The sequence below is a fragment of the Periophthalmus magnuspinnatus genome, chromosome 10, assembly GCF_009829125.3.
Source record: "Periophthalmus magnuspinnatus isolate fPerMag1 chromosome 10, fPerMag1.2.pri, whole genome shotgun sequence".
In the NCBI taxonomy this organism is placed as follows: Eukaryota; Metazoa; Chordata; class Actinopteri; order Gobiiformes; family Gobiidae; genus Periophthalmus; species Periophthalmus magnuspinnatus.
The window spans coordinates 9972239-10000104 of record NC_047135.1 but is presented as its reverse complement, the minus strand read 5'-3'; the positions used below and the strand labels follow the sequence as shown (position 1 = coordinate 10000104).

The 27866-nt window shown below is 40.2% G+C and overlaps 1 protein-coding gene across 1 annotated transcript in view; it reads right to left on the bottom strand.

The window, feature by feature from the left end:
* stab1 (stabilin 1) overlaps nucleotides 1-27866 on the bottom strand; it is a 124924-nt gene that overhangs the window by 5138 nt on the left and 91920 nt on the right. The window contains exons 63-67 of the mRNA XM_055225063.1: nucleotides 9804-9969; nucleotides 7106-7212; nucleotides 6887-7006; nucleotides 6267-6401; nucleotides 3308-3412 (exon numbers count right to left, since the gene is read on the bottom strand). Of these exons, the coding sequence (XP_055081038.1) occupies nucleotides 3308-3412; nucleotides 6267-6401; nucleotides 6887-7006; nucleotides 7106-7212; nucleotides 9804-9969 (633 nt within the window). The remainder of the gene's footprint in view (nucleotides 1-3307; nucleotides 3413-6266; nucleotides 6402-6886; nucleotides 7007-7105; nucleotides 7213-9803; nucleotides 9970-27866) is intronic.

Sequence of the window (27866 nt, the reverse complement as noted above, 5' to 3'; positions counted from 1 at the left end):
AAACACAAGTAAACAAAAAGGGTGGAGGTGTGTGTGCATTTTTAAGAGATAATTTAGTTACTCACAGATTGTCATTTGGAGTGTTTTCATCTTTTGAGTATGTTTCATTCAAAATGGAGCTAAAACATTCCCCCTCCATACTCTACTTAGTCATATACAAACCTTCCCAGCACTGTCTGAGTTTTATTGATGATTTTACTGAGATGCTTTCAGTCGTATGCACAGACTTTGATGGTTTAGTCATTACAGGTGATTTTAATGTACATGTGGATAATGTGTTTGACAGAAACGCTAAAGGGCTCAGTTCTGTCCTTGAAACCTTTGGTCTGACTCAGCATGTCAGCGAGCCCACCCACAACAGAGGACACACTCTGGACCTGCTCATTACAAAAGGAGTAAATATTTCAAATGTCAATGTGGTGGATGCTGCTCTTTCTGATCATTTCTGTGTCTTCTTTGACCTGTCTGTTATTCCCAAACCAGCGGCTGGTCCTGCACTTGTTCGAAGGAGACACATAAATGATAAAACAGGTGCACTGTTCATGGAAATGATACACTTTGAAAATGCCTCATGTAACTCTGTAACTTCGAGTGTTTTGAATGTTCTGGACTCCATTGTCCCGATGAAGGTTAAAATGGTTAAAGATAAGCAGAAAGCGCCATGGAGGAATGATGACTCGGTCAGGGCACAGAAAAGGGAGTGCCGGAGGGCCGAGCGGGAATGGCACAAGTCAAAGCTCCAGGTTCATTATGAAATTTACAGAGAAAAGATGCACATGTACAACCACAGTTTATGTAGAACAAGGCAAAGGTATTTTTCTGACATTATTGGAAGTTGTAGTAACAACTCTCGTGTCCTGTTTGCAACGGTAAACAGATTAACAAACCCCCCATCTCCACTGCCGTTAGAACTAATTTCCACATCTAAGTGCAATGAGTTTGCAGTATTCTTTAATGTAGGTTCAGGGCATTAAAAATGCCATAAATTCCACAACGCAAATAACAACTCAGCACCTACCTAGACACTTAGAGCTGACTCACTTTTCACCTGTAACTGACAAAACTGTCCAAGAGATTGTCACCAGTCTGAGTTCATCTACATGCTGCCTCGATGTGTTACCCACTAAATTTCTAAAGTCTGTGCTCAACAGTTTGCTATCACCACTCACTCACATAGTTAATATGTCACTTCAATCTGGAACATTCCCAAGCGCTTTGAAAACTGCGGTTATCAAGCCTCTCCAAAAGAAGAGCAGTCTTGATGCCACAATATTGAACAATTATCGACCAATCTCAAATCTGCCGTTTTTAGGCAAAGTCCTCGAAAAAGTTGTTTACCAACAGCTTATTAACTTCCTCGAAATGAACAACTCCTTTGATGTCTTCCAATCAGGTTTTAGATCCCACCACAGCACTGAGACTGCTCTTATCAAGGTGACAAATGACATCCGCCTGAACACTGATGCAGGCAAAGTCTCAGTCTTGATCCTGTTAGATCTGAGTGCTGCCTTTGACACTGTGGATCATGGGATCCTCTTACAGAGACTAGGGGACTGGGTGAGCATTTCTGGTACGGCACTAAACTGGTTCAAGTCCTATTTAGAAAACAGGGAGTACTTTGTTGAAATTGGAAAATGTATATCAGATAAAATGTCCCTGACCTGTGGGGTGCCCCAGGGGTCAATCCTGAGACCCCTGCTGTTCAATCTCTACATGCTGCCGTTAGGCCAGTTAATATGCAGCAATAATGTGTCTTACCACAACTATGCAGATGGCACTCAGATCTATGTCTCACTATCAGCAGGTGAATATGGACCAGTGGATTCACTCACTGCATCAACAGATCAGTGTGTGGAGGAAAAACAACATTCTCCAGATAAACTCAGACAAGACTGAAGTCATCATCTTTGGCCCACAGAAACATAGAGAAAGTGTCAGCAGTCACCTCCAGTTTCTCTCTCTAAAACCTTCAAATCAGGCTAGAAATCTAGGGGTAACAATGGACTCAGACTTGAACTTTAACAGCCACATCAAATCAATAACATCTGCAGCTTTTTACCACCTTAAAAACATTGCAAAAATCAAAGGTTTACTGTCAAAACCAGACTTAGAGAGACTTATCCATGCATTTGTCTCCAGTAGGTTAGACTACTGTAACGGCCTGCTCACTGGCCTCTCCAAACGAGCCTCAACACAGCTGCAGTACATCCACAACGCTGCTGCTCGGGGACTACAACCAGGAAGTATGAGCACATAAGTCCTGTGCTCAGGTCTCTGCACTGGCTTCCTGTAGCTCAAAGAATAGACTTTAAAGCAGCTCTGCTTGTGTATAAGTCTCTCCATGGCCTAGGTCCAAAGTATATCTCCGACATGTTAGTGCCATATGAACCATCTCGCAATTTGAGGACTTCAGGGACCGGACTCCTGCTGGTGCCCAGAGCCAGGACTAAACATGGGGAATCAGCGTTTAAGTTTTATGCAGCTAAAACTTGGAACAGTCTTCCTGAAGATGTGAGACAGGCCTCTACTTTGACAATGTTTAAATCCAGGATCAAAACAGTTCTGTTTAGCTGTGCATACGACTGAAAGGTTTTTATTCTGCACTCTTCTCTTTTAATGTTAATTTTATGATGATTATTTGTGATTATTTATGTTTTGATTTGTGTGATTTTAATGTCTTTCTTATTCTGTAAAGCACTTTGAATTACCTTGTGTACGAATTGTGTTATACAAATAAACTTGCCTTGCCTTGCCTCTGATAATCAACAAGATATTTACAGAGAAACCTGAAAACTGTAGTCTTTTTTCCATTTCCTTTTAGCGCGGCTACATTCACGCCTGACCCCACGCGTATTCCCATTATGCCAAGGGCTTTTGTGCTTTAGTATTAATAGAGCCACTACATCCAAAACCTCTCTGCAAGTGTCACTGAAATGAGCGAGCAGACCATCCGGCCTGGTGTTTTGCCAATCATCACCATTCATAGTTTAAGATGCACTGAATGCACCAGAAAAGCTTCAGACAGAGCATTGTCTCCAGTTAGGAACACACCCCCAAGGAATGTTGATGACATGAGCTGCAATGTATCAATAAAAAAATCTAAAACAATTCAATCTTTAAGAAGATTTAAGAAAAGATAGACAGACAGATAGACAAACACAAAAACTATATTAGAGAAAATTAAGACAATAAAAAACTGTAAATACTTGAAGAGCCTCAACATAAAACTCACATACCTTGCTGATTTAATATCTTGGGTTAGTTCATAATTGTTCAGGAGTCAGTATTATATTTGGCTGAGACTCACGGGAGGTGGAGGGGCAGTGAGAGGACCCTCGATCACATGGATGAGACCGTTCACTGCAGGGATGTCCCAGTCCAGTAGGAGGCGCCGGTTCACCAGTTTAATGCTCTATAACACAAAAAACACAGACTATTAGGAATGGCATGAAAGTCCATCCATCCACTCCACTTATCCGAGGTCGATTTGCGGGGGCAGCAGTCCAAATAGGGACTCCCAGATTTCTCTCACCCCAGACACATCCCCCAGCTTTTCCGGTGGGACCCCAAGGCGTTCCCAGGCCAGCCGAGAGACATATTCCCTCCAGCGTGTCCTGGGTCATCCCTGGGGCCTCCTCCTGATGGGACATGCCCGGAACACCTCCCTAGGAAGGCATCCAGGAGGCGTCCTGAATGGATGCCCAAGCCACCTCAGCTGGCTCCTTTCGATGTGTAGGAGCAGCGGCTCTACTCCAAGCTTCTCCTGTGTGACCGAGCTCCTGCTTGTATCCGCGATCTTGTCCTTTCGGTCATTACCCAAAGCTCATGACCATAGGTGAGAATAGGAATGTAGATTGACCGGTAACTTGAGAGCGTTGCCTTTCAACTCAATCTTTCCCTCCATCCTTCCCTCACTCGTGAACAAGACCCTGAAATACTTGAACTCCTCCACTTGAGGCAAGTACTGACCACCCACCCGGAGAGAGCAAGCCACCTTTTTCCGGTCGAGAACCATGGCCTCGGATTTGGAGGAGCTGATTCTCATCTCAAGCACTTCACACTCTGCTGTGAACCGCCCCAGTGCCTACTGCAGGTCCTGGCTCGATGAAGCCATCAGGACTACATCATCTGCAAATAGCAGAAATGAGATCCTGTGGTTCCCAACCAGACCCCCTCCGGCCCATAGATGCACCTATAAATTCTGTCCATAAATACAATGAACAGAACCAGTGACAGAGGGCAGCCCTGGAGTCCAACATGCGCTGGGAACAGGTCTGACTTACTGCCGGCAATGCGAACACAGAGCCTTGCCACCGAGGAGCTTGCCAACCACCTCAGTGAATTCAGTCAGTGTGATGGACAAGTCCACCTCTGGGTCCCCAGTCTCTGCTTCCTCCTCTTAAAGACGTGACAGTGGGATTGAGGAGATCCTCAAAGTATTCCTTTCACCGTCTGGCAACATCCCCAGTTGAGGTGACCAGTTCTCCGCCCGCACAGTAAACAGTGTAGGTGAAGCATTGCTTCCTCCTCTTGAGGTCTTGGACGATTTGCCAGAATTTCTTTGAAGCCATCCGATAGTCCTCCACCATGGCCTCTCCGAACTCCTCCCAACCGAGAGTCTTTGCATCTGTGACCGCACTCTTGGCCTGCCAGTACTCGTCAGCTGCCTCAGGAGTCCCACAAGCCAATAAGGCTCAATAAGACTCCTTCATTAGCCTGATTGCATCCCTTACTTCCAGTGTCCACCACCGGGTTCAGTGGTTGCCACCACGACAAGCACCGCAGACCTTACGACCACAGCTATGAGCAGCCACAACAACGATAGAGGTGGAGACCATGGCCCATTTGGGATCCATGTCCCTAGCCTACCCCAGGATCTGAGAGAAGCTCTCCTGGAGGTGCAAGTTGAAGACCCCACTGACAGAGGGCTCCGTCAGATGTTCCCAACAGACCCTCACGATACGCTTAGGCCTGCCAGGTCTATGCGGCTTTCTCCTCTGCTAGCGGATTCAACTCACGACCAGGTGGTGATAGGTTAACAGCTCTGCCCCTCTCTTCACCCGAGTGTCCAAGTCATGTAGCTGGAGGTCATATGATACGACAACAAAGTCAATTATCAACCTCCGACCTAGGGTGTCCTGGTGCCAGGTGCACTGATGGACACCCTTGTGCTCAAACATGGTGTTTGTTATGGACAAACTGTGACTAGCACAGAAGTGCAATAACAGAACACCGCTCTGGTTCAGCTCAGGGAGGCCGGCCTTCCCAATCACGCCCCTCCAGGTGTCACTGCCATTGCCCACATATGGATTGAAGTCCCCCAGGAGAACAACGAAGTCTCTAGTCAGTGCACTGTCTAGTACCCCTCCCAGGGACTCCAAGAAGGCCGGGTACTCTGGTGAACTCCAACATGTGGCAGCTGAGCTGTGGGGCAATGAGAAAGCCCACACCAGCTCACCATCGCTCCCTGCCGGCAACGCCAGAGAAATGGAGAGTCCAGCTCCTCTTAAGGGGTTGTGTTCCAGAGCTATGCGTGGAGGTGAGGCCTTCGACTGCCGCCCTCTATGAACCAGCCCCATTACGGATCCTCCAGCGGGTGGTGGGTCCATGGGAGGATGGCCCCATGTCTAGCCTTGGTCTTCCTCTCATCATAAAGGGCTTCATAGCCTGACCCGTCCCCCTGGACCTGTTTGCCATGGGTGACCCTACCAGCGGCATAAAGCCCCCCGACAATATAGCTCCCAGGATCATTCGAAGGTTGACTTGAAGGTATTTCTTTATATCTTAAGCTGACTAAATAAACTGGTTTAACGACATGACAAAGAAAGGATGAAATAATGGCCACTTTTGCTTGTCTGGATCTCAGAATTTATTTTAATCAGGATGAGGTCACTTTTACCTAACCTGGCTCTTGCCATATGTGTAGCACTCTGAAGTGAGTTCTACATGGAACAGCTCTCGGGAAAAGGCAGAACACCAGGACAAATATTTGAATTTGATTGGGAGGAAGGTGGAACAATCCGAAAATCTAAATTTTGTTACACCTAGTTGAGAGAGAGGCACAAACATCTTTCCTGTCCACAAATGCACAAAGCACTTCCCTCTGCATTTTTCAAAAACAAAATAGTCTCTATTTGCGGTTGAAGTACGTCCATACATCCATGAGTATTTAAATAATACTCAGTTTTTGCAGTAGCACAGTATTAGAATTGAATTGCAGGGAAGACCTTTGTGGAGTTTACAGGCTTTAAAGGTCGTGATCATACCTGGTTGTGGCCATGGGTAACGGACAGGTTAAACCCAAGCTTAGACACAATGACTTCACGGTGTCTCAGTTCATTAAAGGATCGTCTGCTGTGATTGGCTGAGATGTGGTACTCCAAGTCTCTACCGGAAAGAGTCTAAAACATAATAGAGTCCTGGTTATTATATATTGCTTAAATCTAGAAACTCCAAAAAACATACGCTACATACACTTACTTTTTTTTGTTACCACTTTTTAGACACTGAAATTTTAATGACCATTTACGCAGTGTAAGTTTTGGCTAAACCTAGTTTAGTGTTGTTTTAGTCCTTGTTCAGGCCTAGTTTAGATCAGATTATTCCAGGTTTAACTGTGGTACCCTCTTGGGGTAGCCCAATTATAGATCTAGTCCTCTTTCTACCATAATCCTGTATACATAGGTGTGGGACTAGCACCTTTTAATTGGCTGCATAACAAAATAATTCTCATGGTAAAAAAATGTTGTATGTTTTCTGGTTTGCTGAGACAGCCTAGCCCTCATAATTGGATCCACAAAGGTTTTATTTGTTTTACTAAAGCCTACATTTGGTCTAAATAAATACAAAATGGATCATTTGTGGATTATCAGGTTGTTTTTTTTACCTTGTTAAAAGTGAAGCCATCGTTGTGAGGAACAAACAGAGTCACGTCTGTGTTTTTTTGAGACAAAAACTCCACCAGCCTTTTACCTTCTTTTGATGAACTACTGTAATCCAACAAGAACTACACCAAACAAGCACAATGTAGAACAATTATTATTTTTAAAAGTACAAAGTAAATATACAGATGTGCATACTGTCCATGTCAGTGAACACAACATACTCTGTAGAAGATGGAGAAGTTGGAGTTTGTGGCCAGAACGTCAGCCAGAACACCATTACAGAAGTCTCCATTCCCAACGAAATCACTGGGACATGAACATGATACATCTGTAAAGAATAATGATTATGTTTTAATATAAAAGAAAAATATTAGAGCAAAATAATTCACAAATTAGCTGTAACCAGCAGTAGAATACATGAACGAGAGGGTGAGATTTTGAGCAAAGAGAGAGGGGAAGATTGAGCGACCTGAAGGTAAAAAGTAGGGATGCACGATAATATGGGTCACCGATAGTTTATTGGCTGATCATTGCAATTATAATGTCATACCATTAATTCCAATACAAACATTTTTCACCAATTATTTTATCTGATAATTAGAAGTCCAAAATAGACTGATACAGCCGAGGTTTTCTCCCTCAGAGCATTCACTCTGAGCCCCGGCTCCAGCCGCACTAGTGACGGGACTTTCTGCTCCTTTATGGGAGCAGAATCTTTTGGATCTGATCCTTTCAAAGAGTTGTTCAAAAGACTGGCTCTTTTACAATTTATTTATATGACAGAAGCCAAAGTGAGAACTAATTTCATCTACAAACTAATCACATAAAGAAATGACCAAGGTTCAGATTTGTTTAAAATGGTTCAAACTGAGAGTGGGAGTGTGTTTACCCTTTGAAATTGTGAAAAGCTAAAACAAAGTTACACAACAATAGTTCAATAAATTATGATGTTATTATGATGTCCAACCTGTTTTTTGTGCACAAAACGTGTTGCCGGCTATGCTTCTGTACTGATTCTTGTGTTGGTTTAGCGTTAATCAGTGTAAAAATGGCAAACGACGAAGTTCAAATCTGTCAACTGGACAAATCGTTGTAGAAGTGAAGACGTTTCACTGCTCATCCAAGCCGTTTCTTCAGTTCTGAGAACTGCAGCGAAATGTCTTCACTCCTACAACGATTTGTCCAGTTGACAGATATGAACTTCGTCGTTTGCTATGGATCAGACCTGGACGACTGAGGGTCTACACAGACAGTGTAAAAATGCATAAAAATGGAAAAGAAAAGGATTTGGTTCTTTTCAAAAATTAAATCCGGATTCCACCATTCACATTAAGGAACCATTCAAAAGAGCCGTCTCATTCATGAACATCACGTCACTAAGTCGCACACACAAGGAGCAGCCCCAAGCTAGAGGCAGAAAGGAGAGGACACATGTTTACATATATGAGCTTCTTTTACGTTAGGAGGAAAACTATTTCAGCAAAACCGCTTTATACCAGCTCCACAACACAAGAGAGGTGATGCAGGCTACTTATTTTAGATCTAATAGGTCATCTAAAAGATGTTCACAATGACGCTGAGTGAAAAATTAGGCAGTCGAGAATGTGACAGTCCGTGTATTTGTGCTGTAGCTTGACATAGATACTATTGGGCTGACGGGCTTTGACTATGTGAGGATCTAGTTGTATTTTAGTTCATAAACAAATGAAAGGAGGTGTGGTGCAGCGAGAGGAGCTTGCCTGTTTGAGCAGATGCTGTGATCATGTGCTTCGTCGTTTGCAGACGAGAAAACACATGTCATGCAAACAGATTGCAGATGCAGATTGTTAAACAGCCCAATGCAGATGGATTTTGTACAGGACTGTCTATGTTTGCCTCTCTACGCTGAGTTTTTTCACCGTCTGTTGAGCTCAACAGTGACTGGCATCCCGCAGTTCCTGAACTCAGTTTTCCATCAATTTTTCTCATACACTTTCCAAAAAAAATTTAAAAAAATAAAAGTTCGAAAGCTGGCTTAGGGATGATCAACTATGTGGTAACTAATGACCACAAGATCTATTTAAAATGTGATTCTGAAACTTTATAAATAGCAAAGTTATTAAAACATTTAGCAGAATCTTGCATTTTAAACGACATTTTGGACTTAAAACAATCATATTATGGATATTAGTTACCACGTTGCTGGTTAACTTCCGCGATGCCTTTGAACTCTAATATTTGAATTTTTCTAAAAGTCTATGGGACAAATGAATGGAAATTTTACTTTCGGAACCTGGGCAGGCTGTCACTGATGGGTTCCATTCCATTGTTAAAGTGTCGTGTTAAAGGAGCAACCACAGTGCTGAGGGCCCGCCTCTTTCCATCAGTGTTGCACAAAGCATGCATGAAAACCCCAGATATGATATGGATTCTCCCAAGCATATTATTAATAATAAGGAACAAAATAAAACAGCATTTACAATATGGCAAGAAGAAATTATGTAGGCCTATGTGAAACATCAGGACATAGAAAGTCTATAATTACTCTATATTGACCAGGCTACAACCCAATATTGTTACTTACATGTAATCTTTTTTAAGGCTTTATATGTATTATATGGCCTACTTTAGTCACATTTAGCCCTTTGAGTTAAAACAAAGCAAAAAAAAAGTTTTACATTTTTAAAAATTAGATTTTTACTTTATTGGTTATCAATATGTCTTCAAATTATCAGTTGTCAGTTAAAAATTCCATTATCGTACATCACTAGTAAAAACTGCCCAGAAATAGGAGGAAGACCAAAGAGGAGAGTTACGGATGTAATGAAAAAAGAAATAAAGTTAGATGGTGTAAGAAGATGATGGTGTTAAGACTGTTTAAACATAGGAAATGAGCAATGAATTTACCAAATTACTGGTTGGATTGTATATTTTGTATACCTGTTAACCTGTAGCAGTAGGCATCATACTTGCTGCTCTGGTCCACTGGGTCTCTGTACAGCACTACTCCCACGTGATTGTCCCCACATTTGGCTGAAGGGAAGCGGATTGGATAGCCCACCTTTCCCCCCTCAATCCACCCAGCCACACACAGATGAAGACCAAGCTGAAAACACATCAGCAGTATATTAATGTCAAAATTCAATGATTGCATTGAAAAAGGCTTTTAATTACCATCCATTTTTACTAAAGCTCATTATATATATATATATATATATATATATATATATATATATATATATATATATATATATATATATATATATATATATATATATATATATATATATATATATATATATATATATATATATTTATTTATTACAACTGATTATTATTACACTATGAAAAAGGCTTCCTTATGGAAAACATTTTTCATTGAGTTAAAATAAATCTTGTATGTTTTTAAGATTGAGAGTCAAATGAAAGTTTTTCTTTAATTTTGTGTATTTTTTGTATTATGACTTGTTTTTTCCTTTTTTTTTTGTTTTGTTTTTTTTAAAGGAGAAGATTTACACATGCACCAATTTACAACTTTGCACTGACTTCTCAATTGTTGAGAAGGATCCCAATTGGTGAAACTCAGTGTACTGTTAAAATGTTTGTTGTTTTTTGGTTTATTAATCATTTCCATATTTAATAATGTACTTGTATACGTACTCATTTTTATTCTTTTTAAAATCTGATTTACTCCTTCAGAACAGTTATTGTCAGAGATGTGTTAACACATTACAAAAACATCCTCAACACAGTGCATATAACAGGAAGTCAAACCCATGAATTAGAGATGTTTATGTTTGTTGTTTGTTTTTTTTCTCTCATGGCTGATGCAGATGCTGATTGTTTAGAATTAGGGATGTAATATCCAAATCTCTTGATAATATATTTTCACGATATGCATCTCACGGTACAATATTTATTACAACTAAGATTTAAAAGTGCTTATAACAGTTATTTCATCATGTAGATTGGACTGAAACCAGTGTTGGGCATCTAACGTTACTAACTGCGTTATTTTTTCACTAACGGAGTAATCTAACTAATTACTTTTCCAACGCCGTTACCGTTACTGACAATAAAATGTGGCGTGTTACTTTTAATTCAGTTCACTCTGTTCTTCATCAGAGTCTCTTAGCCAAGGAGCTGCAAAGCTGTTGTGTTTCTATGGTGAAAGGGGTGAGATAAAAGGATTGTTTGAGATTAGGTGGCCGCAGATACGACGCTGTCAATCGGTGCGCGGTGCATGCCGGTTAGTTTTGTGTCCAAGACGCCACCGACTTGCTTTGACGTAACCTGTGCGTCGGTAACGGGAAGTTTTTGAGCAAGGCGAGCGCAGCAGCTCTCCACCGACTGCGGCCGCCCGCATGGACTACAAACGCTTAATGCATGATGGGAAATGATGTCCTGTCCACACGTGCACTGACAGCTGATTGGGTCGAGCCGAGTTGTGTTTTGATCAGAAACGTGACAGTGTTCTCTCCAAAGAGGAACAGGCTCTCAGATCAGAGGTTTAAAAGACTTCTGCTTCTAAGATACAACCACTGGTTCAATCGTTAGGATGGATAGATCGATAAAGAAAGGAATAGATAAGTGTTAGTAGGGATTGTGTGAATCTTTTAATCAATGTTCAAGAGTTGGATAAAGTTCAGTTTATGTTGAAATAAGAGTGATTAATATTTGAATACTGGACAGAGAATTACAGTGTATGGCCAGAGAAGGCTTAAAGGTTTTGTATTATTTTACATGGTTTATATTTGAATGCCTTAGTTTTGCAATACATTGCAATGATTTTTTTCAGTATTATACTGAAAGCACTTTATTGTTATTGTTTATTTTAATGATTTGTCTGAAATTGTGTGACATGTTGATTTATTTGCACTACAAGTGGGATTATATATATATATATATATATATATATATATATATATATATATATATATATATATATATATATATATATATATATATATATATATATATATATATATATATATATAGATAGATAGATAGATAGATAGATAGATAGATAGATAGATTCTACAATTTACTTGTAAACAAATGAAATATAATTGCAATCTGTTTAAGTGAAATAAATGTTAAAGGTTCACATCTGTTTTTTTTTTTTATTGTTTTAACATAGTAAGTAATGACATAGTTACTTTGCCTAGTAACTAGTTACTAGTAACTTGTAACTATAACTAATTACATTTTTGAAGTAAGATGCCCAACACTGCTGAGGACCGATAAGCTCTGCCAGTATTTTTGATCATTTCCCCCAAATTCTGTCATTTCAACTTATTACAACCTCATCCACAGCCTTTTATTTTAACGCAGATTGTTAAGAGAGCGGTGTAGTCATGATTTGTGCAGTCTTCTGATCACATTTAAGTGCTCAAATAACGCTTTGCATGTCTACGCAGCAGGTCATCCAAATCAAATATTTAAATATTCAACTCAATAATATTCAATGTTTCATATGAAGTTAACTCAAAATTGCAAGCCTTGTGTAAGGCTTTGCAAAAGCTTTAAATGACCTCTTTTGTATGTAAGCCAAATAACAGCTAGGCGAATTACCCTCTTGGTTGACTTGTGATCTTAATAGGCAATGCAACTTCAAAATGTGCTGAGTACAGACTGTTGATATAATTAACCAGACCTTGTGCAAGGGTGTGATTTCATTGAACGCCTTACCTGGAACGTGCAAGTGTACAGGCAAGATGTTGTCTGTACATTGTACATCATCATAATATGGTATGTCCGTGGAGAAAAGAGACGGTATGTCTCACTCTCCTAGCTCAGCATGTCACGAACTGCACTATTCCTGCTTCATGTTTTGTCTCCTGTCCTGTTCCTTCCCTCCCCCACCTGCCAGAGCCGGAGCTGGGCTGAGCTCCTGGCTCCTCCCGCTCGCACCTGCAGCTCATCAGCGCAATCATCACCATCTGCCGTGGATAAGAGGAGCCAGGACCAGACACACGGTGCCAGATTGTCCGCATGTCCATGTGAATATCTAGCTTGTCTTTGCCTTTTTGCGTTTTGCTCCTTTTATCTTGCTCATTGGATTTTTTGCATGCCACCCTTCAGATCCTGTTCTCTGGACCATCCCGGTCTCCCGCGCTCCCGGCTCTGCTCCAACCCTGCTCCGACCCTGCTCCGACCCTGCTCCGACCCTGTTCCGACCCTGCTCCCCAGTCCTGGTACAGTCTTGTCTCGTCTTGTTCTCCGCACTCTACCTCTCTGGATCCTGCTCCGCACCCTGCTCCTTGTTCTGGGTCTGGTTGCCCTGTCTCCGTCACTGCACACCACGTCCCCGGACCCCGGCTACCACTCTGCTCCCCGCCCCGGCGCTGCCCGCACTGTCGGCTCTGTTACGTCGCCCGCTCCACCCCCGGATCCTGGCCCGCACCTCGTCCCCTGTTCCCCGCCAGATCAACCCACTTTATTGTTCATTTATTCACGAATTGTAAATAAACACTGTAAACTTTCCCTGAGTCTTGCATCACTTGGTCCCATTTGCCTGCATTACGACACAGCACCTGCTAAGAGACTGCCTTCTCTGAGATGGAGGTGCATCTCCAATAATACAGACCTTGGTTATTCGAAGTTGATGTTTGGACGCCAGCTTTAGATAAGTGGGATAAACTTCAAAAACATGACTTTTGTTACCAGGAGAGGTGATTGGATGACCAAGGACAAAACCCGATAACCTTCGTAAATTGCAGGTTTACACCTTGCAATATTCTGAAGATTGCTTTCTAAGTATCTGTAAATTGTAAACCTTTTTCTTTGCACACAATAAATCTTTAAAGAAGGTTTTGTGTACTGCCTCTCCCTAGCGCAATATTCAATGAGCCCAGATGTAGAGAGGCATTTTTAGTGTGCTCATCTCACTGGGACTAGAGTTTCTGAAACAGGTGAACTGGAAGGCATGGTCTGCCTATAGGTTTTCAGTACAATTAATATTAGGGCTTTGTGTTTGCCGCTCTAAAATATTGACTTTGTTAGGCTATAATTGACAATTAAAAGAAAAAAAAAACATTAATTCGTTTTACCCACACAGCTGTACAGGCTGCTAAAGCCAGTTTGAGCTGCTGAAGCCGGCAAACTGTGATGTATAGAGCTTAATACGCAACACTCTTGCATTTTATGTTTTTTGTCTGTTTGTGAATAAGAAATAGTACTTACCTTTTAGCGAACTGTAAAGATAAATAAATAAAATTAATTTTGTTTTAACTTAAAGAAAAGATAAATCACCTCCTGCTTCTGAAGAGTGCAGAGACAATCATTGTTTGGCCCTGCTGCATCAACAGCAAATTAATGAGTTACAAGCACACATATTTGCTTTAGAATCTGAAAAGGACTTCGCCGGACACTGCTTGTTGATTCCAGTGGTAAGTAGGCCACAGTTATTTTCAGAGAAGAGGGTGAAAAAACTTCCACTTTCAACTTACACTTGAGTTATACTGTGTCTTTTCCAAAACTCTGTAAAGACCAAAATGCCAAGCCAACGCAGCAAGTGATAAAAGACAATGCTATTATTGTTACATCACCGAAAATACAGTTTATTGCAGATTTTTACTACTGTCACAGACTAACATACAAACAGAAAATAATTTTTTGTCACAAAACAAGAGCAATGAAGTTGACAAAAGAGCGCAGGCAGGCAGGCAGGCAGGCTGGCAGGCTATCTGTGCCAAACATTAACGTCAGAGATACGCTACTGCTAGGAGATGGTGCTATCAAAGATGTGAGCCACAGAGGAATCCAAACATGCTGCTTTTGTCAATGTACCAAGGAGATAAACAGCTGATTGTGCACGTGGGTGCAGTTGACACCAGAATGGAACAGACTGAAATCTTGAAAAAGAATTTCGCTAAATTATTTCAGGAGTGGAGTGAAGGTTAAGAATGGACCTCTCTCTAGCATAGAGAGAAGGGAGATGAACAAATTCACCCGATTGTTTCAGCTGAACACATGGCTGTTTAATGTGTGCAATACATTGAGAACTCTGATCTATTCTGGAAATGAAAGGACCTGTTCAAGGGAAATGGCCTGCACCTGAGCAAAGGTGGAGTGAGAGTACTGACAGATAACCTCCTCCATGCTCTGAGGCACCGACCTGAACAGGGTCTGGGACCAGTGAAAGAAAAGAGGAATGAGAGGAGCATCCCTACTGTGCCAGCCAGAGACCAAGCCAATGTGTCAGCACCAGCAGCAGCACCACAACTACCACAACCACCTGCCCCAGTAAAGAAGTCATCACCAGCAGCACAACCATCTCCCCCAGTGCAGGAGTCATCACCAGCACCACAACCATCTCCCCCAGCGAGGCATTCAGCAGCAGCACCACCACCACCTCCCCCAGAGAATGGGTCAGCAGCACCATCACCTCCACCTTCCCCTGCAACAGATTCATCACCAGTGTCACTTCCCCCAGGGCCCTCATCACAGGCCTTAGACCTGTTTGTGACCACACCAACAGAGGTTTCAGACCCAGCAGCAACTCCATCACCTTCCCTGCCCACAGATCAGCCCTGGGTCCCCTTTGCTACATCTACTCCTTCTAGGGACTCTTCACTCACCCCATCCCACCTTCACCCATGGCCTCATCAGATCAGGAATTAAGATTGCTCCCCTCACACCTAATATAGCATAATCAAGAATTTTGGTATCAAATATGCTTAAGTTTTCCCTGTACAAAGTTGTGCCTTCACTACCAGAAAGCCTCCCAGCTAACCCTCCTCATCTTTCACCCAAATAACCTGCTACGCCTCCTTGGCCATCATCTGGTAACTCACCCAATCTCAGCCCTGCTTGGGCTTCCCTGCCTTCCCCCAGAGCTGTTATCACTGAGAGCTAGGACACACTGGGACTCTGCTGTCCCAGGACGTACAGTTATGACAATGGTAATATCAGGCTGAGGCCCTGTGATAACATAGAAGATAACATCCAGTCCTACTGAAACTAATCTGAAACTTGCTGTGCTCAGTGTCAGATCTTTATGTAACAAATCATTTTTACTGAATGATTTAATTAATGAATGATTTCCTCTTTTAATCTTGACTTTATGTTTTTAATCAAAACATGGCTTGACAAAAACACACGTAATGCAATTCTAGTTAAGTCAACTCCACCCAAATTGAAATTTGAATCTGAAACAGGAGCAAACAAAAAGGATAAAGGTGTGTGTGCCGTTTTTAGAGTGCTTTCATCTTTTGAGTATGTTTCCTTTAAAATAAAGCTAAAACATTCACCATCCATACTCTACTTAGTCATATACAAACTTCCTCAGCACTGTATTTTATGATTTTACTGAGATGCTTTCAGTCATGTGCACAGTCTTTAATGGTTTAGTCATTACAGGTGATTTTAATGTACATGTAGATAATGTGTTTGACAGAAACACTGTTTAACAGAATAGTTTGACATAAAAAGAGCTCAGTGCAGTCCTTGAAACCTTTAGTCTGACTCAGCCTGTCAGCGAGGCCACCTACAAAAGAGGGCACACTCTTGTCCTGCTCATTGCAATGTAGTGGATGTTGCTCTGTCTGATCATTTATGTGTATTCTTTGATCTGTCTGTTATTCCCAAACCAACGGCTGGTCCTGCAAAAGACACATAAACGATAACATGGGTGCACTGTTCATGGAAATGATACCCTTTGAAAATGCCTTATCTGCTTATGTTGATAATTTGTTGAACTATGTAACTTCAAGTGTTTTGATTGTTCTGGACACCGTTGCCCCGATGAAGGTTAAAATGGTTAAAGATCAGTGGTGGACCATCAGGGCCAGCAAGGCCTTCTCTGCTGGCCTAAACAGACTCAGAAAAGTTAATTTACTTTATTTTCATAAATATGTAAACAAAAATATTCTCTGTTCTCTTTATGTCATATTATATGCACTTATTTGAGTGGCTTCCAATGCTGTTTACTGTGGTAGAGTTTTTATCCAATTATATTTCAGCTAGCTTGTGTTGTCAAGCAAATTTCATTTGCCTGAGGCCTTCAGAATAAATAGAGCAGGCACCTGTCCACCGTAAGTAGATGGACACAGTCAGTTGCAATAGCCAATCAGATCGATTCTGCATACCAAGGCCAGCTAGAAGGTGAACTGGACATTTACACGTCCTGTGATTGGATAAGTACTTGCTAGGTGAAAGGTGGCAATTTGAAGAATGTCGAACTAAACCCGGAGATACAGCTATTGCTGTATTTTTAACCCATAAAGGCCAAAGGAGAGAAGATGATCTGGTTACAGATATACTTTTCATGCCATTTTCCAGATGAGCCTTTCATGAAAAGCTGGATATTGTGAAAAGAGGTCGGCCAACCCCTGTGCTGGCTAACTTGTCCCAGCAAAGAAAAGGGTTTGTCCGTCATTTCCAGACGAGCAATATGAACCGTACCCGTGGCTCACAGCTTCTGAGAAACTCTACAAATTGTACTGTTGAGAATCCCTGTTGCTTGCAACTGATCGATTTTCACTTACAAGCTATGATGCATCTAAAAACGTTTGGATGCACTCAAGTGGACCTGCAGCTCAGCGAACAGGCATGCAGGGAGACGGAGTTCCACTATGAAAAAGTGAAAACTTTACGCACTGGCCTGTCGAGCTGTCATTCTCAGCTTTAAAGCGTTTCAAAGCATATGCCAGAAACAGAACCGGAAAGAAACAGCTTTCAGCATTAGCTTCCATGTCCATTGGGAATGTAATTGTAACATACAGATAAATTGTACAACAGAGCCACTGAAGTGTTCTTGAGAAAAGAAAGAAAGATGGATTTTATTTTCATATAAGAAAAAATGCTGTGGAGGAAATCTGTGTTGGTGAGTACAAGCATTTTATTTTTAATTTCTTCTTGCCATTTTATTTTGTTAGTATTAAATCAATGCTACTGAAATAAAATGCCAAAAATAAATAAATACATAAATAAATAAGATTACCAAATAAATCTGATCATCTTCAATTTATAATGTTAATAATGTGACACATTGAAGTCACCTCAGTTAAAACTGAACTAAAATTCGTTCCATCTGAGCTGTGCCACATTTTTAGTTATTTGCTCTTGTATAGCCTATTGAAAAAAAATGCCAATGATCTGTAATAATAATAATAATAATTAAAACTGCAAGCAGTGATAAAGGCCCTCGCCACCCCTTGCGACCGCGGGGTACATGCCACCGCGGAGATCCTGCCTTTCGTTCCCCATTACATCGCGCCTCCCCCCAAAATCAGCGACTGAGTAATACTACTCCATTCATTCGAATGGGACCATTTATCACATTGTCACGCCTGAACGGTTGGAAATAGAAGTTTGTCTTCATTGGCTTTTTTGTTCAGTATGATGAGAGGAATATGTGTACCAAATTTCAATGGTCTCTGACAGAGTAAATATTTTTCATCCTATTTAACCAAAACCCATGTATTTCAATGAGAAATGTCAGACGTTGCCATGGCAACACCTTTAAAAATAGAGGTATGGTACTCAGATTAAGATTTTGAACAAAACGTATATTAATGCCGGGAATTAGGACACTGCATGTTTTAGTTACGGGCCATTTAATATTTCAAAAAACTTATTTTTTCTTTGCAGGCTGGCCACACCCACATTTTATTACTTACAAAATTCCAAAAGAGTTTCTTATAATCCCACATGGGTCTAGTTCATTTTGACCAATTTGCAAATTGTTTGAATGAAAATCTGAGGTGCAAAAAATCCAAATGTGAGCGGTAAAATTTTGAAAAAATGGGGTTCCGCCCACAATGGCCGACTTCCTGTAGGGTTTAGGGTGGGGTCATAATATAATTTTTTACTTGTCGTGACATGTTCTATCTTTGTACCAAATTTCATTTGTCTACGATGAAAAAGGTCTCTCATTGCCGCAATGTATTTCAAATTTTGAGGTGGCGCTATTGAGTCATTTTCATACGTTAATTTTTTTGAACATTAAAATAAATTTTTTTTTACCAATCTTGAATTTTGGGTCCAATAAAATTGACTTTTCGTTAACGTTCAGGGGGTCAAAAGTGGATTCAAAGTCGCGACCAAAATAATAATAAGAAGAAGAATGGAAACGCATTTTCCACCCATTATTTTTCTCCTAAACCATAACAGCTACAGTCATGTGACTTTCTCACATTGTGCCCCATCAAAAATAAGGCCCCTGTGAATTTTTTCACACGTCCACAACAAATCGATTGTCTTCTATGAATTTTTGAAAATGGAATTTGAAGAGGGTGCTAGAGAGGCATTTTGTGAGAGAGTGCCTTGATTTGCATATCATTGCGTTCAGCTCACAAATGTGCATAAACGCTGTATTAGCCTTTTCCCAACAAAAAATGTGTGAAACATAAATATTTTATTGAAATATTGCAAAAATTGCGATTTTGTTGAAAATTCACCCTGACCACACCCAAAGTCATAATCAAAATGTAATTGTTAATCTTTAATCACACATGGGTTTAGAGGGATTTGGCCAAATTTGAAGTGTTTGTGATGAAAACTGGGCGAGAAAATGTCCTGAATGCGAGGGTGTGCACTTTTGTCATTCCCGGGTTTGATCTAATATGGCCGACTTCCTGTACATTTTAGGGTGGGGCCATAATATCATTTTTGTCATGTCCCGACGTGTACTATTTTTAGATGTGAGTTTCGGATTTTTACGTCGACTTTTTTCCGAGTCGGGCTCCCATTGGCCCCATGAAAATCAAAGTTTGAGGTGGCGCTACCGAGTCGTCTTTCGTTATTTTTTCTCGGGGTCTTTTGTGACAATTAGAGCTCATCGAGTTCTAATTTTTGACACCACTCACTGCCATGTCGGGGCGTGTTTACTACTTGATTTTTGCCATTTTCCGGGTTTCGGACGCGGTTTTAATGAGTCCCTCGCCGGGACGGAGTCCCAGGCTCGGGCCTAATAATGGAAACGCATTTTCCACCCATTATTTTTCTCCTAAACCATAACAGCTACAGTCATGTGACTTTCTCACATTGTGCCCCATCACAAATAATACCCCTGTGAATTTTTCCACTAGTTCACAACAAAGCGATTGTTGTCGACGAATTTTTGAAAATGAAATTTGAAGAGGGCGCTAGAGAGCCATTTTATCAGAGAGTGTCTTGATTTGCATATCATTGCGTTCAGCTCACAAATGTGCATAAACGCTGTATTAGCGTTTTCCCAACAAAAAATGTGTGAAAGAGAAATATTTTTTTGAAATATTCATAAATGTGCGATTTTGTTGAAAATTCACCCTGACCACACCCAAAGTTATAATCAAAGTAAAATTGATCATCTTTAATCACACATGGGTTTAGTGGGATTTGGCCAAATTTGAAGTGTTTGTGATGAAAACTGTGCGAGAAAATATCCTGAATGTGAGGGTGCGCACTTTTGTCGTTCCCGGGTTTGATCCAATATGGCCGACTTCCTGTACATTTTAGGGCGGGGCCATAATATCATTTTTGTCATGTCCCAATATGTTCTATTTTTTGATGTGAGTTTCAGATTTTTACGTTGACTTTTTTCCGAGTCGGGCTCCCATTGGCCCCATAAAATCAAAGTTTGAGGGGGCGCTGTGGAGACATATAAAGTCTGACCTGTGTAAATTGTATATCTATGTGTTCAGATCAACATTTTGAATAAAAAAGTATATTCATGCCGGGACGTAGGACACTAACTGTGTGAGTTACATGCAATGAAAAACTTTTAAAAATGGCTTTTTTTTTGCAGGATGGCCACACCCACATTTTATTACTTAGAAAATTCCAAAAGAGTTGCTTATAATCCCACATGGGTCTAGTTCATTTTGACCAATTTGCAAGTTTGTTGAATGAAAATCCAAGGCGCAAAAAATCCAAATGTGAGAGGTAAAATTTTGAAAAAATGAGGATCCGCCCACAATGGCCGACTTCCTGTAGGGTTTAGGGTGGGGTCATTATATCATTTTTTACTTGTCTTGACATGTTCTATGTTTGTACCAAATTTCATTTGTCTACGATGAAAAAGGTCTCTCATTGCCGCAATGTATTTCAAATTTTGAGGTGGCGCTATTGAGTCATTTTGATACATTAATTTTTTTGAACATCAAAATAATTAATTTTTCACCAATCTTGAATTTTGGGTCCAATAAAATTGACTTTTCGTTAACGTTCAGGGGGTCAAAAGTGGATTCAAAGTCGCGACCAAAATAAGAAGAAGAAGAAGAAGAAGAAGAATAATGGAAACGCATTTTCCACCCATTATTTTTCTCCTAAACCATAACAGCTACAGTCATGTGACTTTTTCACATTGTGCCCCATCACAAATAAGGCCCCTGTGAATTTTTTCACACGTCCACGACAAATCGCTTGTCTTCTACGAATTTTTGAAAATGAAATTTGAAGAGGGCGCTAGAGAGCCATTTTGTGAGAGAGTGCCTTGATTTGCATACCATTGCGTTCAGCTCACAAATGTGTATAAACGCTGTATTAGCGTTTTCCCAACAAAAAATGTGTGAAAGAGAAATATTTTATTGAAATATTGCAAAAATTGCGATTTTGTTGAAAATTCACCCTGACCACACCCGAAGTCATAATCAAAATGTAATTGATAATCTTTAATTACACATGGGTTTAGAGGGATTTGGCCAAATTTGAAGTGTTTGTGATGAAAACTGGGCGAGAAAATGTCCTGAATGTGACGGTGTGCACTTTTGTCGTTCTCCGGTTTGATCCAATATGGCCGACGTCCTGTTCATTTTAGGGCGGGGCCATAATATCATTTTTGTCATGTCCCGACATGTTCTATTTTTTCATGTGAGTTTCGGATTTTTACGTCGACTTTTTTCCGAGTCGGGCTCCCATTGGCCCCATGAAAATCAAAGTTTGAGGTGGCGCTACCGAGTCGTCTTTCGTTATTTTTTCTCGGGGTCTTTTGTGACAATTAGAGCTCGTCGAGTTCTAATTTTTGACACCACTCACTGCCATGTCGGGGCGTGTTTACTACTTGATTTTTGCCATTTTCCGGGTTTCGGACGCGGTTTTAATGAGTCCCTCGCCGGGACGGAGTCCCAGGCTCGGGCCTAATAATAATAATAATTAAAACTGCAAGCAGTGATAAAGGCCCTCGCCACCCCTTGCGACCGCGGGGTACGCGCCACCGCGGAGATCCCGCCTTTCATTCCCGCTTACATCGCTCCTCCCCCCAAAATCAGCGACTGAGTAATACTACTCCATTCATTCCAAAGAGATCATTTATCACATTGTCACGCTTGAACGGTTGGAAATAGAAGTTTGGCTTCATTGGCTTTTTTTTCAGTATTATGAGAGGAATATGTGTACCAAATTTCAATGGTCTATGACACAGTAAATATTTTTCATCCTATTTAACCAAAACCCATGTATTTCAATGAGAAATGTCAGATGTTGCCATGGCAACACCTTTAAAAATAGAGATATGGTGTCATTGACTTTTTTGTTCAGTATCAGAATAGGGATGTTCATGCCAAATTTCAAATGTTTGTGACAAAGTAATATTTTTTGTGCACCATTTAAAATTCCAAGGGGGCGCTGTGGAGCAATGTAATATTTGACATATGTAAATTGCATGTCTATGCACTCAGATGAAAATTTTGAACAAAACGTATATTAATGCCGGGAATTAGGACACTGCATGTTTGAGTTACGGGCCATTTAAAACTTCAAAAAACATATTTTTTCTTTGCAGGCTGGCCACACCCACATTTTATGATTTAGGAAAATACAAGAGAGTTCCCTATAATCCCACATGGGTCTAGTATATTTTTACCAATTTGTAAGTTTCTTGAAAGAAAATCCAAGGCACGAAAAATTCAAATGTGAGAGGTAAAATTTTGGAAAAATGGAGTTCTGCCCACAATGGCCGACTTCCTGTAGGGTTTAGGGTGGGGTCATAATATAATTTTTTACTTGTCCTGAGATGTTCTATGTTTGTACCAAATTTCATTTGTCTACGATGAAAAAGGTCTCTCATTGCCGTAATGTATTTCAAATTTTGAGATGGCGCTATTGTGTCATTTTGATACGGTAATTTTTTTGAACATCAAAATGCACATTTTTTTGCCAATCTTGAATTTTAGGCCATAGTTTGGTGAGTGTAGAGCATCTATTTAGTCTACAACAAAGTCCAGTACTCTGAACCCCATTCATTTCAATGACACATTTATGATGTTACCACGGCAACATAGTTGAAAATAGAGGTATGTTCTCATTGACTTTTTTGTTCAGTTTGCCAAGCCAAATGTCCCTGCAAAATTTCAAATGGTTATGTCAAAGTAATTTTTTTTCATCTTTGTTGACCAAAACCCATGTATTTCAATGAGAAATGTCAGACGTTGCCATGGCAACACCTTTGAAAATAGAGGTATAGTGTCTTTGACTTTTTTGTTCAGTATTGGAATAGGCATGTCCATGCCAAATTTCAAATGTTTGTGACAAAGTATTTTTTTTACGTGCCATTTAAAAATTTCAAGGGGGCGCTGTGGAGCAATGTAGTCTTTGATATGTGTAAATTGCATATTTATTCACTCAGATCAAGATTTTGAACAAAATGTATATTAATGCCGGAAAATAGGAAACTGCATGTTTGACCTACGGGACATTTAAAACTTCAAAAAAAAATTTTTTTCTTTGCATGCTGGCCACACCCATATTTTATAACTTAGAAAATTTCACAAGAGTTCCCTATAATCCCACATGGGTCTAGTAAGTTGTGACCATTTTGCAAGTTTCTTGAATGAAAATCCACGGCATGAAAAATCCAAATGTTAGAGTTAAAATTTGGAAAAAATGGGGTTCCGCCCACAATGGCCGACTTCCTGTAGGGTTTAGGGTGGGGTCATAATATAATTTTTTACTTGTCTTGACATGTTCTATGTTTGTACCAAATTTCATTTGTCTACGATGAAAAAGGTCTCTCATTGCCGCAATGTATTTCAAATTTTGAGGTGGCGCTATTGAGTCACTTTGATACGTTAATTTTTTTCCACATGAAAATACTACTTGTTTTGCCAATCTTGAATTTTAGGCCATAGTTTGGTGAGTGTAGAGCATCTATTTAGTCTACAACAAAGTCCAGTACTCTGAACCCCATTCATTTCAACGACACATTTATTATGTTACCACGGTAACATAGTTGAAAATAGAGGTATGTTGTCATTGGCTTTTTTGTTCAGTTTGCCAAGCCAAATGTCCATGCCGAATTTCAAATGGTTATGTGAAAGTAAATTTTTTTGGTCCAAATCAAAAGTTCAAGGGGGCGCTGTGGAGCGGAAAAATTCTGACACGTGTAAATTGTATGTCATTTCGTGTAGATCAAGAATTTAAACAAAATGTATATTAATGCCGGGAAAGAGGATACTGCATGTGTGAGTTATGCGCATTTTAACACTTCAAAAAATGTTTTTTTTCTTTGATTGCTGCCACACCCACATTTTATGATGTAGAAAAATCAAAGACAGTTCCCTATAATCCCAACTGGGGCCAGTTCATTTTGACCAATTTGCAAGTTTCTTGAATGAAAATCCAAGGTGCAAAAAATGCAAATGTGAGAGGTAAAATTTTTGAAAAATGGGGTTCCGCCCACAATGGCCGACTTCCTGTAGGGTTTAGGGTGGGGTCATAATATAATTTTGTACTTGTCTTGACATGTTCTATGTTTGTACCAAATTTCATTTGTCTACGATGAAAAAGGTCTCTCATTGCCGTAATGTATTTCAAATTTTGAGGTGGCGCTATTGAGTCATTTTGATATGTTAATTTTTTTGAACATCAAAATACAAAATTTTTTGCAAATCTTGAATTTTAGGCCATAGTTTGATGAGTGTAGAGCATCTATTTAGTCTAAAACAAAGTCCAGTACTCTGAACCCCATTCATTTCAATGACACATTTATTATGTTACCACGGTAACATATTTGCCGATAGAGGTATGTTCTCATTGGCTTTTTTGTTCAGTGTGCAAACCCAAATGTCCATGCCGAATTTCAAATGTTTACGTCAAAGTAATTTTTTTGGCCCAATTCAAAAGTTCAAGGGGGCGCTGTGGAGCAAAAAAAATTCTGACATATGCAAATTGTATATCATTTGGTGCCGATGAAGATTTTAAACAAAATGTATATTAATGCCGGGAAATAGGACACTGCATGTGTGAGTTATGCACACTTTAAAACTTCAAAATATTGATTTTTTCTTTGCAGGCTGGCCACACCCACTTTTTTTGCTTTAGAAAAATCCAATGCAGTTCCCTATAATGCCACATGTGTCTAGTTCATTTTGACCAATTTGCAAGATTCTTGAATGAAAATCCATGGCGCAAAAAATCCAAATGTGAGAGGTAAAATTTTGGAAAAATGGGGTTCCGCCCACAATGGCCGACTTCCTGTAGGATTTAGGGTGGGGTCATAATATCATTTTTTACTTGTCTTAATATGTTCTATGTTTGTACCAATTTTAATTTGTCTACGATGAAAAAGGTCTCTCATTGACGTAATGTATTTCAAATTTTGAGGTGGCGCTATTGAGTCATTTTGAAACATTAATTTTTTTGAATATCAAAATAATTAATTTTTCACCAACTTTGAATTTTGGGTCCAATAAAATTGACTTTTCGTTAACGTTTAGGGGGTCAAAAATGACTTCAATCCGGCACGTATAATAATAATAATAATAATAATAATAATAATGGAATTTTTTTTTCCACCCATTATTTTTCTCCTAAACCATAACAGCTACAGTCATGTGACTTTCTCACATTGTGGCCCATCACAAATAAGGCCCCTGTGATTTTTTTCACACGTCCACGTCAAAGCGTTTGTCTTCTACGAATTTTTGAAAATGAAATTTGAAGAGGGCGCTAGAGAGCCATTTTGTGAGAGAGTGCCTTGATTTGCATATCATTGCGTTCAACTCACAAATGTGCATAAACGCTGTATTAGCGTTTTCCCAACAAAAAATGTGTGAAAGAGAAATATTTTTTTGAAATATTCCAAAATTTGCGATTTTGTTGAAAATTCACTCTGACCACACCCAAAGTCATAATCAAAATATAATTGATAATCTTTAATCACACATGTGTTTAGTGGGATTTGGCCAAATTTGAAGTGTTTATGATGAAAACTGGGTGAGAAAATGTCCTGAATGTGAGGGTGTGCACTTTTGTCATTCCCGGGTTTGATCCAATATGGCCGACTTCCTGTACATTTTAGGGCGGGGCCATAATATAATTTTTGTCATGTCCCAACATGTACTATTTTTTGATGTGAGTTTCGGATTTTTACGTCGACTTTTTTCCGAGTCGGGCTCCCATTGGCCCCATGAAAATGAAAGTTTGAGGTGGCGCTACCGAGTCGTCTTTCGTTATTTTTTCTCGGGGTCTTTTGTGACAATTAGAGCTCGTCGAGTTCTAATTTTTGACACCACTCACTGCCATGTCGGGGCGTGTTTACTACTTGATTTTTGCCATTTTCCACGCTCCGGACGCGGTTTTAATGAGTCCCTCGCCGGGACGGAGTCCCAGGCTCGGGCCTAATAATAATAATAATGGCTTGCAGACTGATGGAAGCGAGGCTGCCAATCTGCACTGTGATAGAAATTTAAGTATAGTCATGTTGTGTATTTAAAAAGTATTTGATCTGTGTCAGTCTGTCAGACCCAGACCAGTCATTAACATGTGTGAAGCTCTGTCTCCGTCCCACAGGAAACTCGCTGTTGTTTTACCTGTCTAAGTGTGAAAGTTCATTATCATATGGGTGTGAAACAAAAGTCACTCTGCTTTGAAATGTATGTAGCATTGTCATTCTGGTATAAAATAGTCAGAGCTCAGATGCTCAGGGTGGCTGGTGGGTGGTTGGGTGGTTGGTTGGGTGGTTGAGACTTGGACTTAGAGGGAGAGGGGAACTGGGGGAGAGGCCGGGAGGCTACCAGTCTGTGGCCAGGGCAGGCCTGGGCCCTGTCCTGTCTGTATCTGCTGCAACAAACAATAAACCTTTTTTCCTGTATTGCAAAACTCACCGAGCTTCGTAAATGGATTACTTTTCATCTAGAACTGTAATTTTTCCACAACAATAATGGTGTCAGAAGAGTGGGATCCACGAGTGGTCGTCCAGAACACAGTGAAGATGGGATTTTGTCTTCCTTTTGGTTTCTGTCCTGATGCAGTTCTTTCAAAGAAGAACATGGATGGACATTGGTTTCTGTCCTGGATCACCACCGCTGGATTTGAACAAGGTCTACTTGGTGAGCTTTCCCAATACAGACTTCTTTCCATTTGAAAAGGAAATCTTCATCTACAAAGACTGGTAAATCAAAGGAGAATGTATTTTGGAAATGCAAAATGCTTAACTAAACATACCCAGCAGCCATAGTTCTGATCCTATACCATTTTTGATTCATCTCACAACTTTTCAGTCTTTTTGGCTCCAAAATCTCATGTGTGTACCACCACGCTGCCCTAACAACGTGCTGCTAATACAATCCAAGCAACAATGGCCCTCCACCACTCCTGATTTCCTCACTTTTGGGACTACTGGAAGCTACGAGTGCTAAAACATCTAAAATGGGGAGCAAAACTTCAAGGGAGTATTCCCCTCCATTGTTGATTTTATTAGAAGAAAACATGAAGATAAGAAGTCTTCAGAATTTGGTGCGTTCAGTTTAAAAAATGTTCATGCATTGGAAATGTTCATGCATTGGAAAATGCATTGGGTTCATGCAAATTATGTGAAATTGAAGTCGAAATGAGAGAAAAAATAACATTTTTGATAAAAAAAATTAGAAAACATCGAAAATTACAAGGAATGTTTAAAAATGTGGAAAGACGAAGCTGAAGTCAAAATCAGAAAAACTATGCACAAGCCTCTTCTCTTTGAAGATGCAACTGAAATGTGTGAGCTGAAATTGCCCCACTCGCAGAACTCTTTGTCTCAACAGTTGACTGTACTAAAGTTTGACCCAGATCTGAACAACCCCCATCCAACCTGTCTGTCTG